This window comes from Stenella coeruleoalba (genome assembly GCF_951394435.1).
Source record: "Stenella coeruleoalba genome assembly, chromosome: 5".
Taxonomy (NCBI): Eukaryota; Metazoa; Chordata; class Mammalia; order Artiodactyla; family Delphinidae; genus Stenella; species Stenella coeruleoalba.
Window position 1 is genome coordinate 11744590 of NC_137150.1, and position 17422 is coordinate 11762011.

The following is a 17422-nucleotide window of genomic DNA, read 5'->3' on the forward strand; positions in this document are numbered from 1 at the left end:
GAAAAGTTTAAATCATCTAGTCTTCCTATGAAGGAACAGAACAGGGTCCCAAATTCCAGAATGTCAGAGGGACGATGGAGTAGATGAGGAAGTGGGGATGGAATTTTTCATGGCAAAGGTCCCTTTTCTGAAAGGGTGAAATATTAAACAATAGGAGCCTGCCTGACAAGGAATGAGACAGTCATTTGTATCAAATACACATTTGGGTATGAATTAAGCAAGAAACAGAAATACTAGTTTATTAACACGGATCAATTCATTTTTTATTGAGTGAATGAATGAGCCCAATCTGTTTAATTGAAATATTTATTGTCAATATCTTCAATATCCTATTTTATCCCATGAAACGAATAATTCAAGGTGGCTGAAAATGCTTTAGGCCAAACCAGAATTGGAAAACTTTGCTTCATGTGGTTCTAGGTTGTTGGAAAAAAATGATACCAATTGCATCATTCTGAGGACCAAGACATCGTATGCAATATGGAGGGTCACTACTTATTTCTTTATGTCTTCTCTCAAATTTAAGAATAAAGGGACATAGTTACCTTTCTAATCATGTAGGAAAAGGAGAAAAGAGAATTTTGACCACATCTAGAAATACTTCTCAAGTATGAAACACACCTACATGTTCATGTTGGAAAAATTGCAAATCAGCTTTTAGACTGTGTCCCAACTGTGAACTCTGAATTGTCTTGGCAATGAGTGGACAGAGGGTGACATGAGGCTATAGGAAAATTGATTAGTAGGGACACATAATATTGGTGGAACTAGAATGCATCTGGCTGCTTCCATTGACAATCAAAAACTCATGTTTCTACAGGGTCTGGGGACCAGGAGAAGCTTTTGTGATTCTGTAAATGTTGACGGTTCATTTTTCTCCAAGGCACTTCACAGAGCCAAAGGTCAGGGAACCTCAGAAATTCCTTGTCTTCACCCAATTTATTATATAATTTTGTGTGCTCATATGTGTTTGAGTCTTGATTTCCAAATAATATCCACAACAATTTTAGATGTTTATATTTTTGCCTTTTCAGATTTCAAGTTGGTGATTTTTCAGGTTATAATACGAAAATGCTGCTCACTTTGCTCCTTATGATAATTTGTTCCCATGTTTCTGTCAACCAACATTCTGGTAAGGAAAAAAATGAAAATAATTCTTTTCCTTAATTTTCATTATGGAAAATAATATATGAGTTTGACTTGCTTAAAAGTTAAGTGTTTTGTTTTGCTTTGTTTTGATTTTGATGATAGTAAGGGTGGGAGTGGCAGCTCAGTTACTTTTGATGTCACCCTGTGTTCCTTTGAAGATCATTTGTTTCTGGATCTTATTCCTTGTTCACAATAGGAAGATATGAGAACTATTTTCTTGTCCTCAGTTTCAACTACTTCTAGGTCTTCTGGGAGGTTGCATGAAAATTCTCTTTTAACATTAGGTTCAGGCCTGGAAAATTTGAAATGTCTCTTCCTAATTCGTTTGTGCCAAAACAATTGTCTTGGTTAAGCATCCAGATTTTGCTCCAATTTAAACTGAGTGTCTGATTATTGTAAAGAAAGTGCTTTTACCCTGAAGAGAGAGCTCCAGAGCCATCCACTGTCAGCAATCTATGTCCAGTGGACTTGAAGTCAAAATACTGGCCAAGCCTTCACAGCCTCTACCACCTCCTAAATAATCAGTTCTTATACTGGTCGCTTCATGTCCAGGGCCACCTAGATTGACTTTTACAGTTTTCTCAAGGACTCTGACCTTGGAAGCAAGTTTTCTGGAGAGACAGATTAGACTTTGCCCTGCAAACATCTTCCTTTGATGTCTCACTAGGCCTATTATTAAGCTTTTTAAAGAAAGACAGTGCTTTTTCCCCAGTTGTTCTGTGGTTCACATACAGTGATGGGCCTGGTTAGAACCTAAATATGCCTCCTGTGCCAGTGGCTACATTTCTTTTCTCCATACAAAATATGGGGATTTGTCCATGAATAGAAAGGTCACTTTTGGTCACAAGTCAAGCCATCCTACGCAGTACTCACCTGACAGTCCTCAGAGGGGTTCCAGACTTCTCTTGGAGGAAGATGTTGATCCCCTCAATTAGTTTTTCCCCTGAGATTCTGCTGGCTATATGATCATCAAAGCAATCTCAAACTGGTTGAAATCATGTTGTTTAGAAGAAAAGAAAGAATGATTTTATCCACTATGCCTTGATCAGACTGCTCTAAAGAGAATGAAGTAACATGCTGGGGTGCCAAAGCTGATTTCCTCACAGTTGTAGACAAGAAAAGATTGAAGTTCTTTTAATTTGATTAGAATTTATCTTGTGACTCTTTCAGATAATCAGAAACTCAGAGTGAGGAGAGACCTTAGATATTTTCTAGTTGAATCTACTCATTTAAAATATGAGGAAACTGAGGCCCAAGTATATTGAATGGCTTGACAGAGCTGGAAGAATTAGCTGATAACAAAGTCAGGACTCACATTGCTTGTTCAATTACACTGTATTTTCTTAAACATACACCATCCAGACACACACAAATATTTCCCTCCCTTCCCTGGACCAGAAATGGAGCTTATAGAACAGTTGTAAGAGCTCTGAATTCAAACCAGCAGACAGACCATGAGCAAATGATATTTTGTGCTTGAACCAAATAACTCTCTATCACATAAAAATATAATTTTACATACCTAGCATTGAATCTGGCATCAAATGAAGCCTTAAAAGCTCAGCAAAGTATTGTATACCTCTATAAAAATTATATTCTTAATAGAAATTAAAAGTATAATCCTATTCCTAGCTTAAGGTAGGAATGCTCATGTTTCTATCACATTTTACATTTGTGAGAATAAATTTACCAATTATAATGCCCACTCATCAAAAAATATTGTAAATAACTTTAAGATAGATTAATGCAATCTCATATTTATGGTTTTTAGGATTCTTTTTAAACTTCACCAATTTGACACTTTGAATACAAAACTAATATGTTTATAAGTTAATCAGATCACTTGTTGCTTTGCTTAAGTGGAAATCACAATGAAAGGCTATTTTTTAGATTTCTCCATTCAAATTTGATTTGATTAGATTCTCAATGAAAATGTTTATCGTGTTGATATAAATTGAAGTCAAATTCTGAAAGAAAAAAAGACATGGGGAAATTATCCACTAAACATATAAAAACCCATGATTTTTAACTTGTTTATATTTACCTATTTCTACTTAATTCCTTGCAAAAGTGATGCTTAATTTCATGATCAGTTCAAATGAGAGGGTGTATAAATAATCAGCCCAAGAAACAATATTTTTCTTGAGAGAATGTGTATTATTTTCAGTGCATTGGAAAGATATTACAAATACAAACAAAAGAGGGAAGTAATGTTTTTCCCTTATGGTTGGCATTAAACTTGGTAGTAAATTTTTGAAGTTTGCTTTGTTTGTGTTTGTCTATGGGTTTGTAGGCCCTGAGTATGCCGATGTGGTGTTTCTGGTGGACAGCTCTGACCACATGGGAATTAAATCCTTCCCGTTTGTAAAGACATTCATCAACAAAATGATCACCAGCCTCCCCATAGAGGCCCACAAGTACCGTGTGGGCCTGGCCCAGTACAGAGATGGGCTCCACAGAGAATTCCAGCTCAGCACCTTCAAGAGCAGAGGGCCTATGTTGAACCACCTCAAGAAGAACTTCAGGTTCCTGGGTGGCTCCCTGAGGATTGGTAACGCTCTCCAGGAGGTACACACAACCTACTTCTCAAACGGGAGGGACAGGAGACAGTTTCCGCCGATCCTGGTGGTCCTGGCTTCAGCTGAGTCTGAGGATGCCGTGGAAGAGGCCTCCAAGGCGCTGCGCAACGACGGGGTGAGGATCATCTCCGTGGGTATGCAGGGGGTGTCCGAGGAGACCCTGAAGGCCATGGCCACAGGCCAGTTCCACTACAGCCTCCGGACGGTCCGAGACCTCAGCACGTTCTCCCAAAACATGACGCAGATTCTCAAGGATGCGGCTCAGTACAAGGAAGGAGCAGTCAATGACATTCTTGTGGAAGGTGGGTTCAGGGCGCGTGTGTAGGGATGATGATAAAATGCTTTTGGAAGATCAACAAGAGGAGAGGATGGAGACTCTATGAACATCCCCTTCCCCAAAAGCTGGGCTGCATTTTCAGATGTTAAATTCTGCATAAATCATTCTGGAATGATTGTGGCCTTTTTAAATCCAGTGTACTTGGTGAGCCTTGGTTTTCCATGCTTCACTTATTGCTCATCATTCACAGGCTGCCTCCACCCTGCTCCCAGCTGCCTGAGCTTTCTTCCTGGGCTTCAGTTGCTATGTAGTTTTATTCCTGGTTCATTTAAAAGGTCGATTTCCTCCTAAAAAAATCCTTGACTCCAGAAGCCGTATAATGTCATCACAGGATGTTAGAGCTTGAAACAACTTCAGGAAGTCCAAAACCTCTGTTCCACAGAGAGGTACTTGCGGGCCCTCTTAGAAATGATGTGACCTGGCCCTGCAGTCTGGAGTCAGAGCCACGCCTGTGTGGTTTCAGTCCCGTGCTGCCCCTTCCTGCAGCTCTGTTCTAAATTAGCTTCCCCGTGTTCTGCTCCAACTCCAACCTGCTGTCCTGGTCTGTCCCCTTGTGCTCTCCTATTAGCAAGAATGGCCAAGAGTTTATGAACATCATCCAAGAGAGGGGCAGGAGAGAGCCAGTAAAAAAACAATTTGCTCAAAGTGTACAAGTCCAAACAAGTGATGTAAGAAACTCACATTATGTCTGGTTAAGTCAGTTTGAGTGAGATGACATATAAAACTGTCTATTGATACTGGAGAATGCTGCTTTTCTTGTAGCAATCTATGAAAATATGGGAATCCTATTACTAGCATCTTTCCTGAATAAAATATTGGAATGTCAATTGCTATTCCATTACCATCCTTTAAGAATGTTTGGACTATAAATACTGATTTTATTAGTGATTTTAATACAATAGCAGTAGCTTCTGTTCACTGAGTGACTTTTATGTGCCAGGTCCCATACTAAACACATGATCTCATTTAATCCCCATAACAACTCTATGAGATCATTATTATGGTTACTTATATTTTACAGATGTGGAAATTGGAGCTGGGAGGTTAGCTAAGCTCCCACCTTTGAACCCAGGACTCTCTGATCTCGGCTTCATAATCATTTTGTACACCTCCTTCCATCTTTAAGGGCATAACTAAGTTCTGGTTGAGTTCTCCGTGTCTTTTAATGCTGAGCAGAGTTGCTGAATTGAAACTCAGCCTGTTCTTTCCTTGCCCACAGTTTGCCAAGGCCCTTCTGTGGCAGATGTTGTGTTCCTGTTGGATATGTCCATCAATGGCAGCTGGGAGGACTTTGACTATCTTAAAGAATTCCTGGAAGAAAGTGTATCTGCTCTGGACATCAAGGAAAACTGCATGAGGGTTGGCCTTGTGACCTATAGCAATGAGACGAAGGTGATTAACCCACTGAGCAGTGGCATAAACAAGTCAGAGGTTCTCCAGGATATACAGAGCCTCTCTCCCCAGGCCGGGAAGGCCTACACTGGAGCTGCCTTGAGAAAGATCAGGAAGGAGGTTTTCAGCGTGCAGCACGGCAGTCGGAAGAATCAGGGGGTGCCACAGATAGCTGTGCTGGTGACCCATAGCCCGTCTGAGGACAACGTGACCAAGGCTGCTCTGAACCTCCGGCGCCAGGGGGTGACCATCTTCACCATGGGCATAGAGGGGGCCAGCGACGCCCAGCTGGAGAAGATCGCATCTCACCCTGCCAAGCAGTACGTCTCCAAACTGAAAACCTTCTCCGACCTGGCCGCCCACAACCAGACGTTTCTAAAGAAACTGCGGAACCAGATCACACACACAGTCTCTGTCGTTTCCGAAAGGACTGAAACCCTCAAATCTGGTAAAGCCTTTTGCTGAGAGAAGGATTATTCCCATCGTTTTGCTTTTTTCTTGTCTTGCAGGTGTTCTGTGTACAAAAGGGCTTGGCAGGCATGATGTAGGGAGGGAGAGTGAGTTCCTGACTTTTTAATTTAACTTGATAATAGGAAACGTAAATTGGGGGAGAATAAAAGCTCTTGAGGTGTTGGAATGGGAAGACGGGATTTCTTTTTTTATTTGCTCTTTTGCACAGCTTTACTTGGATTCTTTGTTACTTCTCAACACTCCAGAATACCTTCCTTTGTTATTTCCCGCTCTGCACTTTTTCCTTTCTCACCTTTGCCTCTCATGTTTCCTTGCCTTTCCTTTCTTTTTTTTTGTGTGTGAGTACTTTTCTCTCCCTCCTCTTCTTCCCTCAGCCTCAAATTCCAATTTAGAGAATAAAGAGGAAGCATGATTTGGATTGAGGACAGAGTAATGAATTTATTGGGAGGTACTATTCTAGTATCAGTGAGTTTAGAGAGAGACAGAGAGCAATGTATTTCATATATTTCATACATACACATGTATTTTTCATAAATTATGTGTGTGCATGCAATACATATGTATATCTGCATCCTTCAACAAATATTTACAGCATGTCGACTGCAGAAGTGTCACTGCCTGGCATAAATAAGGCCACTGACAATACCCCTGGTTGTGTTAACTGACCAGGAGTGGATGAAGGGTAAATACTTTGTTCAAGATTTCAAGAAAGACGGCACTTTGTCCACCATGTCCAGTTAAATGCTACCTTCTCTAGCTCGCAAATCACCACTTAACATTTTGCTAAACAGTTACTCCCTGCTAAGAGAAGTGACTTGTAAAAAGCATCTTCATGTTTTCTTTCTAATCTTTTACTACATCCAGATTGACTCTGATCCTTGATACAAATCATCTCAAACTGTCACAGATAATTCATTTGGGTCTTTAACATGGAGAAACTGTTTCCCATTTTTCTGTCTGACAAGGCTGGTGTTTGCCCTTCCTCCCACCTGCCCCTGTGTCTCTGTCCCACTTGCCCCAATGCCACACTCAGTTTTCGTGTTGCATTTTAGGTTGTGTGGACACTGAGGAAGCAGACATCTATCTGCTCATCGATGGCTCTGGGAGCACCCAGGCCACGGACTTCCAGGAAATGAAGACCTTCCTGTCGGAGGTTGTAGGGATGTTCAACATCGCTCCCCAGAAGGTGCGAGTTGGGGCTGTCCAGTATGCTGACCGCTGGGACTTGGAATTTGAGATCAATAAATACACCAACAAGCATGATGTGGGAAAGGCCATCGAGAACATCAGGCAGCTGGGCGGGAACACAAACACAGGTGCAGCCTTGAACTTCACCCTGGGGCTGCTGCAGAAAGCGAAGAGGCAGCGGGAAAACAGAGTGCCAAGCCACCTTGTTGTCCTGACCAACAGTGTGTCCCAGGACAGCATCTTGGGGCCCGCAAACAGACTGAGAGAGGAGCTCATCCACGTCTATGCCATTGGGGTCAAGGAGGCCAACGAGACACAGCTGCGAGAAATCGCAGGCGAGGAGAAGCGGGTGTACTATGTGCATGACTTTGATGCCTTGAAAGACATAAGAAACCAGGTTGTTCAAGAATTCTGTGCCAAAGAAGGTAGGACTCCTTGCCTTTGGACTTCAGCTCCCAAATTGCTTTCCTGCAGTATTTATTTTTTGTTTTTTTAATTGAAATATAGTTGATTTACAATGCTGTGTTAACTTCTGCTGTACGGTTATACATATATACACATTCTTTTTCATATTCTTTTCCATTATGGTTTATCACAGGATATTGAATATAGTTTCCTGTGCTGTACAATAGGACCTTTTTGTTTACCCATCCTATACATAACAATTTACATCTACTTTCTGCAGTGTTTGATGCTGCAGGTGTGCAGAAACAGCATAAATGACCAAGCTGAGATTCATTGACTCGTGGAGCTGTTTATTATCCAGAACAAAATGAAGGGCCCATTATAGTGTTGCTCTAATTATTATTATCTGAAGCATAAAAAGAATATTTCAGGTTTATTTCAGTTGCTTTTTAATAAAATGTGTATGAAATCTTCTAGAGCTAGATAAGTAATTTTCAACTAGGGGTGATTTTTCCCCCTCAGGGGATGGTTGGCAATGTCTAGAGACAATTTTGGTGGTGATAACTAGGGGAGTGCTAATTAATTAGCTTCTAATAAGTATTAATTAGCTTCTCCCCACAAATCCCTGTGAGGATAGATCTATGATTAGACACTGCCTGTGTAATATGATCAAATGATTTCTGATTTTAAGGAGTACTACAGGTTTATTTAAATTGCTTTTTGATGAAACATGTATGAAATCTTCTAGAGTTAGATCAATAGTTTTCAACCAGGGGTGATTTTGCCCCCTTAGGGAACAGTTGGCAATATCTAGAGACATTTTTGCTGGTCATAATTGGGGCAGCACTACTGGCATCTAACAGGTAGAGGGCAGGGATACTGCTAAACATCCTACAGTATCCTACAGTGCATGGATTGCCCTCCACAATACAAATTTTCCAGCCCACAATGTCAGTAGTGCTGAGGCTGAGAAACCCTGAGTTACATATTAAAGCAAATTACTAAATAACAAAGAGAATAGGCTCCCTCTCATTGCCTTCAATGCATTATTTACCTGATAACAGCCCTTACCAAGTACATGCTTAACTTACATATAGAATTATTTGTGTTTTGGGTTTTTCTGTTCACTCTTAATCTTTTTACACAAAGCCAACTTGAATAACCCATCTCCTTTCTCTTGTGTAGCCTGCAAAGAGATGAAGGCCGACATCATGTTTCTGGTGGACAGTTCTGGCAGTATAGGACCTGAAAACTTCATCAAAATGAAAACATTTATGAAAAACCTGGTGAGCAAATCTCAGATTGGGGGAGATAGAGTGCAAATCGGTGTAGTCCAGTTCAGTGACATCAATAAGGAGGAGTTTCAGCTCAACAGATATATGTCCCAGGGGGAAATTTCAGATGCAATAGACCGAATGGCTCACATTGGAGAAACTACCTTGACCGGTAGCGCCCTGACCTTCGTGTCTCAGTACTTCAGCCCTGCCAAGGGGGCCCGACCCAACGTCAGGAAGTTCCTCATTCTCATCACGGACGGTGAGGCTCAGGACACAGTCAAGGACCCAGCAGTGGCACTTCGGCAAGAAGGCATAATTATCTACTCCGTGGGGGTGTTTGGCTCCAATGTCACCCAGCTTGAGGAGATCAGTGGGAGGCCGGAGATGGTTTTTTATGTTGAGAATTTTGACATTCTGCAACACATTGAAGACGACCTTGTTTTTGGAATATGCAGCCCCCATGAAGGTAGGTGTGGGCATATTCACTATAGGGGGATTATCCAAATGCCACAAATACATGTTAGTCGTTGTTTCTTGAACTAAGCAGACTACTATTTGAACATTGTATCCTAGTGGCTTTTGACTTGCTTATAGAAATGAAAGTTTCCTCAACAGAACTGTTAAATTAGACAGTAAGGAACAATTCTGATCCACCTAGATGCTTTCCCTTTCGTAGACAAAGCACTAGGGTGATGAATCCTCCATTTAAGGAAAATAGTATCGTACCGGATTTTAGGTCTGGTTCCCTAGAAGCAGAAGCTGAGTCGGGGGTTCTTGTGGAAGTGATTTATTTATTTATTTATCTATTGCTTTTCCTTTTTTAAAAATTTTATTGGAGTATAGTTGATTTACAATGTCATGTTAGTTTCAGGTGTACAGCAAAGTGATTCAGTTATACATACATACATATATATGTTCTTTTTCAGTTTCTTTTCCCATATAGGTTACTATAAAATATTGAGTAGAGTTCCCTGTCCTATACCGTAGGTCCTTGTTGGTTATCTATTTTATATATAGTAGTGTATATATGTTAATCCCAACCTCCTAATTTATCCCTTCCCCCCCCCCTCCCCTTTGGTGACCATAAGTTTGTTTTCTGTCTCTGAGTTTGTTTTGTAAATAAGTTCATTTGTATCTTTTTCTTTTTAGATTCCACAGTATAAGTGATATCATATGATATTTGTCTTTCTCTATCTGGCTTACTTCACTTAGTATGATAATCTCTAGGCCCATGCATGTTGCTGCAAATGGTATTATTTCATTCTTTTTATGGCTGAGTAATATTCCATTATATATATGGACATTTAGGTTGTTCCTTGCCTCAGCTATTGTAAACAGTGCTGCTATGAACATTGGGGTGCATGTATGTTTTCGAATTATGGTTACCTCTGGATTTAGGCCCAGGAGTGGGATTGCAGCATCATACAGTAGCTCTATTTTTAGTTTTTTAAGGAATCTCTATACTGTTCTCCATAGTGGCTTCACCAATTTACATTCCCACCAACAATGTAGGAGGGTTCCCTTTTCTCCACACCTCTCCAGCATTCATTATTTGTAGACTTTTGATTTATTGAGGAGGTGTTTTCAGAAGAGAAGTAAGGAGGGCAGGACAGGGCATGGGTAAGAGTTAAGCAAGGAGGTGGTCTCAGCTAGAGTCTGGCTTCAGCCTCATCCCACGGGGAGCACTGGAGCATGAATTACATCACAGAGTCGGTTTCACCTTGAGGCAGGGGCCCAGCCTTGTATAATCTGAGTTTGGGGGCTATGTGTGGTCCACTGAGACAGGCGATAGAGGGGTATAACCTCCTGGGCAAGGTGTCTCCCCTTTGACCTAACATCCACTATACATGTTTGTTAATTTTACAATTTTTAAAAATCAATACTTACATAAAATGAGATAATCTTTGTAAAAACATGTTGATATTTATTAAATCCTATAAAGGAGGAATATAATATAGGAACTTGAGCAATGGATGCTTCCAAGGAAATAAATAGTATAGTCACCCACATGTTCCTAGGAGACTGCAGAGTAAGGGAAGTGATAAAACTTAGGTTCAGCAGAAATAAGGGGCTGATTTATACTGCGACCCATGGGACTTGATGAAAGAGGCATTCTGAAAAACCTCTATGGAGGAGATGGATCTTAATGGAATTCTGAAGGAAAAGAGGGACATTGTTCTGTTGTTCAAATAACAGTTCTTGTCAACCCCCACTAGAAGTCTTGGTGACTGCGGTCTATGTTTTGTGGCAAGAGGAATACACCTGGATTACATGTCCTGGTAACTCCACCCAGAACAAATCTGACCTTTTTGAAGGGTGCCAGCACTGAGCAGTCTACCCCCCAGCCCCCTGGGTAATCCAAGCAGGTTCCCTGGGCAGCCGAAGGCCAGAGGGACATAGTTGCTCCTTGTGAGGACCCAGACTTTCTGGAGAATTTGGTTACGGCTCTGTACACATGGCCTCTAGTTAGGGGGGGAAGTGCATTGGCTTTAGGATTTGCAACAGCCCTACCACGGAGCAATAAAGTGGCTGTCAAGGAAGGGAATGTGGTGAGCCTCGGAGGGGGCAGGGGGAATCTTCTCACAGTTCCATTTCTCCAGAATGGATGAGTTAACATTTGGAACACACCTTCCTAAGGCCTGTAGAGGGATGGTGCTACATAGAGACTAAATCATTCACCATCTTACAATTCCACTTCTCCAGAATGAGTGAGTTGGAGTTTGGAACTCTGTACCTTGAGTTAGAATGTGATACACACATAGACTAATTGGGTCTTTCCTGCTTTACTTTTCCATGACATTGACCCTACATTTAAAAGGTTAATGAGAAGTCATGCTAGGACCACTTGGTTGGGCCAGGTGTGAAATGGGTTTATTTTTATGACGAGGCCCAATCATGAAAACAGATAATGTCTTAAGAAAGTCAAAAAGGGAGAAAATGTAACCTTGAAAAGTTAAACATGAAAAAATATACAGTGTTGCCAAATTCATTTTCATCTGGTCATTTCCCCAGGGTTCATTTTAAGAATAAAATCTCATGGTCCCTGTGGCTTAAAAAAAATAAACAAATTAGTGTAAATGAACGCACATGTTGAAAGTACCACTTAAACACAGGAAAATTTCCTCAGAATTTTGAATTTTTTCTTTTTTTGGTCCAAAAGCACTTGACATGTTTATCCCTGATGATCCTGTGACCCATCTTCCCACCCCCTTCCCAACCCCTGCAGTAGGCTTCACGTCACATCTGCCTTGTCCTAAAAGCCACCTAAATGAGCATTACTATGTACTGGCAGCACAAATGCATGTGTGTTGTGTCTGTTGTCCAGGGAGCGGACATTCCAATGTACAGCTTGATCCTATGGAGAGGAGACACTGGCATTTAAAAAACAGGTGGGGGAGGGGAGTCCTGCATGATGTGCAAGCTAATCTCATCCAGTTTTCCTTTCTCCTCCTTCAGAATGCAAGCGCATTGAAGTTTTAGATGTCGTGTTTGTAATTGACAGCTCTGGCAGCATTGACCATGATGAGTATAATATCATGAAGGACTTCATGATTGGCTTGGTGAAAAAAGCTGATGTGGGCAAGAATCACGTCCGGTTTGGGGCTCTGAAGTATGCAGATGACCCAGAGGTGCTGTTTTATCTGGATAACCTTGGCACAAAACGGGAGGTGATCTCGGTGCTCCAAAATGACCAGCCCATGGGGGGCAACACTTACACCGCCAAGGCCCTGGACTTCTCAGACCACATGTTCACTGAAGCCCGGGGCAGCCGCCTGCACAAGGGGGTCCCCCAGGTCCTCATCGTAATCACCGATGGGGAATCCCATGATGCCGATAAGCTCAATGCCACAGCCAAGGCCTTATGGGACAAGGGCATCCTTGTCCTGGCCGTGGGGATCGCTGGTGCCAACCCCGTGGAGCTGCTGGCCATGGCAGGATCAAGTGACAAGTACTTCTTTGTGGAAACTTTTGGAGGCCTGAAGGGGATATTTTCAGATGTGTCCGCCAGTGTGTGTAACTCTTCAAAAGTAGGTAAGATTCATCCATTAAGTTTTTAATTATCAGCAGAGGTCCAAATAAGGGAGAAACCAAAGAGAAGGGGCACTGAGAGTTCTGCAGAAGTTCCCACATTGTGGAATCTCAAATTGGAAAGACCTCAAGGATGTTTCATTTGGCCTTCCACAACATTCCCACTCACTTCTGCCTAAACTCTTCCAATGATGGGAAATTCGCCATTTCAAACAGGCTTTATTTATTGGAACACAACTGTGTTTACATGCCACTTTCACCCTCTAGTTCTCACAAGAAATCAAATCCCTCTCTTCCTAAGAACCAGCGACCACTGCTTGAAGCCCTCTCTCCTCCATTCTGGAAGTCCCCTGTGCCTTCACCCGTTTCTGTTATGGCACAAGTTCATTTGCAATATGGAGCCCAATGTTAAGCCCTCAGTTTTAGCCTCAGATGTTTCCAGAGAAGATTGTGAGCAGGACGTCTTTTGCCCTGGATGCTGTGTTTCTATTCTGGCAGCTAGAAATTGCATTGCTGTATGTATGTATGTATGTATTCATTCATTCATTCATTCATTCAGCTGCCACTTTACACCTTTGTTTCAAAGGGAGATTGTGGTTTATTAAAATTCCTTAGTATTTCTATTAGGATGTGTTTTACCAAAAATACCAAGTATTTTTAATTAGATGAATTAATATTAATCAAGGATTTCAAAATCTTGGTGCAGTTCCTTTTAAAACTTATTTAACTTTCCTGTTTTTCATATGCCTTGCCTCCTGAGAATGCAGCTACTGTCTTTTTCTTTCACAAAACTAAAAAAATCCATCTGGATCTCACTGAAAACCAGAAAGAATCTCTTACTTTCTGTTGGCCAATGTCTAAAAATCAATCTGCCCCTTTCAAGTCCATTGTAGAAGTTGAAATTGAACGTTTATACTGGAAGTTTTCCCTTGGGCACTGAAACAAAGGAATTTAATGAACTAAACAATTCCCGAAGGATCTGTTTACCCTATATTTTATCTCTTCCTTGCTTATCTCGGCTACAGGAATCTCAGACACCTTTAACATTTTCTGAGGTTAAAATGAGAATTAATAAAGTTAGTTCAATGGTGAGCTCTCTGGGGAATTCAAGGAAATGATAATGCTTTCCAGAAGGCTAAGGAACACACATGAGCTCGTGCCAAGCATAACTCATTCACTGGCAACGGCCTTTCACATTCTTTTTGTTAATTTGCTGTGTTAAGACAAGGGAAGCATCTCTAAGCCATAGTGCGTTGTTCAAAAACATTTTTCTCAAGTAGACATTTTTACCTGTATACACCAGAAAATGGGCTGATTAAGAAACAAACTGACTAGATATAGGCTGGAAGTCATGATTCTCAAAGCTCAATTTGCCCTAAGAAACTAGAAAAGCACTTATTGGCTCAACTGGCCAGCAAGGCCAAGCCAATAATACAGACCATCTGTCTCTTGTTTGCATCCCTAAATGGAGGTGTGTTTTTTCTTGCTATGCTGCTACTGTCACTGAGCTTTCTGGAAGAGTTAAAGCTAGATTGCAGGTGAGAACAATATTTCTGTGGCACCACACCCATTTCTTTGACATCTCGGTGTGAGACCAAACAGAAAAGCCAAGAGAAGCCTAAAAGGACGTGGGAATTGTATATGCCTCATGCTGCCTTTATGCCCAATTGTTTGTTTTTGTTTCCTCTCCAGTTAATGGGACCACAGGGTGGCTTAAGCTAAGAAACCAGCTTCAGAAATAGCATTTCTCTGTAGCTGGAAACATTTGACTTCTGCTGGGTTAGAGAAAGAATAAAAATCTGATTTTGTTGCTGTGTACTTTGTAGATTGTGAAATTGAAAAAGTAGACCTCGTGTTCCTCATGGATGGTTCGAATAGCATTCATCCAGATGACTTCAAAAAGATGAAGAAATTCTTGGCATCTGTCGTTCAAGACTTCGATGTCAGTGTCAACAGAGTGCGTATAGGAGCTGCCCAGTTCAGCCACACCTACCGGCCGGAGTTTCCACTGGGAACTTTCATCGGCAAAAAGGAGATCTCCTTTCAGATTGAAAACATCCAGCAGATCTTTGGATACACGCACATTGGCTCTGCTCTCCGGCAGGTAGGGCACTACTTCCAGCCGGACATGGGCAGCCGGATCAACACAGGTACCCCGCAGGTGCTGCTGGTCCTCACAGATGGCCAGTCCCAAGACGAAGTGGCTCAGGCCGCGGAAGAGCTGAGACACAGAGGGATCAACATTTACTCCGTGGGCATCGGAGATGTGGATGACCAGCAGCTCGTTCAGATCACCGGGACTGCCGATAAAAAACTGACAGTTCACAACTTTGACGAACTGAAAAAGGTCAAGAAGAGGATCGTTCGCAACATCTGTACCTCGGGGGCTGAGAGCAGTGAGTATTGAAAGTGTCCTTCGTGTTTGTTCCTTCCCTGGGGCTGGTGGGAAAACGTAGCTTTGTGCCTCCGGATTTCAAATTAAGCTTTTCACAGTTATCAAGTATTTTTTGTGACTTGTGGATTAAGAAACAGGATATTGGAGAGACTCTGTCCTTTTCTCTCCCCTTCTCCTGGGAGTACATGCCCCCTCTGTGAATGGGAATGCCTCAGCTTCAGAAGGTGTGAGGAGAAGGCCGTTGTTTACACTCTGGTTGGTTTCAGAGGCTGAGGAATGTGTCCCAAAGAAATGAACTATTTGACAGACTTGGGTTGCCTGGCAACGGGGCTGCCAAGTGCTGCCACAGGTAGGGAGGCAACATCTGTAGAGGTTTAGAGCTTTGTTATGAAACTTCACTGCAGAAGTTGGTAAATATCTTCTTAAAAATTAGCACATTTTGACATTTTTCCAATAGATTGAAAGAAAGGTCTTCAAGGATAAATAGCTTTTTCTAAAAGTTCTGACTGGGTTAGCTGTGATTCTGTATAACTACCTGTGGATTATAACTAACCCTGGATTTCCACTTGGGAGAGGAAGGCTACAGGGTTGCTAAGAGGCAGCTCTGGAAATGGACAGTTAACTGGGCTGCAAATCCCCACTCCATGGCTATTTTTTCTTGGACAAGTGGCTTAACTTTTCTAAGTTTAAAATTTTCTCCTCTGTAAAATGTGAATGACAGAACACCTAGTTCAGAAGGTCACTGTGAAGATGAAATGAGAAAATGCATATGTAACGTTACTTTGAATAAACATGACACCTGGGATGCCATTATAAAGTCACTTCACTTTTGTCTACCATTGACCCATTCAGTTTATTCATGGGGGTCAGCTCTTCCCTTGCCCTCAGTCACTTTCAGGAAATAAGTGAACCTCTTCTTGGTGATGAATATGTCCATCCCCGTGGAACTATTCAAACTTCATGTGAAGGTTACTGCGAGAAGGTTACTGTGCTTTCCCTGCCACAGGCCACTCACCATGACAGAAGCGACTGCACACGGTTGGCATTCTATCCATTGTTCCCAACCTCCCACTTCTGCCTCCTTCTCCCAGGCCCTGCCCTCTTCTTACTGACCATGGTTTCTGGCCTCTCCAGAATGGGCTGGGGAAGGGAGAGGAGCCAAAGAGATTCAGGAAAGTTCCTACTTGATGGCATTTTTCAGGACTTCGTTTTCTCAGTAGCCCATGTCTAAAGCTGGTCCCATTCATGAATGTTTCAAAGACTTCCCCTCCTGCCCCCACCCCCTCCACCCCTACCAAAGCACATTTGTCAGAGCATCACTGTCTCTCCACCATAGCTCCCCTGAGGATGGTGAGCATCTCTCAATTCCAGATGTTCCCTTATGCCTTTCTCAGCCACCGGGCATCTAGTGATGCCTCCAGCTTTATCTGCTGCCAGCTCTTTGCCCCTCCAGGTGGCCTTCTTGGATGGGAGATCAGAGGAGCCCAACAGAGCTCTTTCTTACATGCAGCCATATCACCTCCATGGGAAACAATTACATGTCAATTTCCCCAGTAAATACTGGAAGTTCCAGCCCCCTGGTGTGGGTGCCTCTCCTTTGCAGAGAGCAGCGTGCCATCCTGTCTCATTCTTTAGAATTTCTAGGCTGTGTCATCTCCAAGTCACCTCTCAAATCTCCTCTCTCTTGACTTAAAGAGGACGTTACCTCCTCTCCTTGTGTGTGTGTGTGCTTGCGGGGAGAGACCTCATGGCACACCAACCATCGTCTCCAAAAGTGCTCCTCTAAACTCCAAGCTCAAACCTTTTATAAGACCCAGTGTGTGAGCCAAAGGTTAAGAGTCCTGTCATTGGTCAGGAATTATCACCTTTGTAAATCCCACTCTACTTTCCCCCCATACTTTGGAATGTGCCTGGTGACCTCAGCCAAACCTTCCACATGACTTTCCTTTTTCACATGAAATACCCATTTCCAATTATTAGGCAGAAAATGATCCCAGAACCATCTAGTCTGTCCTAGAGAGGATGAAAGAAGACCATGTGGAAAGTCAAAACAGCAGTCATGAATGTATAAATAAATAAATAAATAAATAAATAAATAAATAAATAAATAAACAAATAAGGAAAGTACCCTATAAAGGTAAACTTGAAGTGATTACTGTAGCAAACAAGAATGTATGAGGCCTTTGTAGCCAAGCCTGGG

General features: G+C 42.0%; 1 protein-coding gene across 1 annotated transcript in view; it reads left to right on the forward strand.

Annotated features, from left to right (window-relative positions):
- Nucleotides 1–1071: 1071 nt before the first annotated feature.
- The window catches only part of LOC307186556 (collagen alpha-6(VI) chain), a gene marked incomplete at its 5' end in the record, with an annotated part of 110335 nt that continues 93984 nt past the window's right edge, over nucleotides 1072–17422 (forward strand). Inside the window, 7 exons of the mRNA XM_079921790.1 lie at nucleotides 1072–1132; nucleotides 3443–4030; nucleotides 5285–5905; nucleotides 6981–7541; nucleotides 8707–9264; nucleotides 12255–12830; nucleotides 14654–15223. Of these exons, the coding sequence (XP_079777916.1) occupies nucleotides 1072–1132; nucleotides 3443–4030; nucleotides 5285–5905; nucleotides 6981–7541; nucleotides 8707–9264; nucleotides 12255–12830; nucleotides 14654–15223 (3535 nt within the window). The remainder of the gene's footprint in view (nucleotides 1133–3442; nucleotides 4031–5284; nucleotides 5906–6980; nucleotides 7542–8706; nucleotides 9265–12254; nucleotides 12831–14653; nucleotides 15224–17422) is intronic.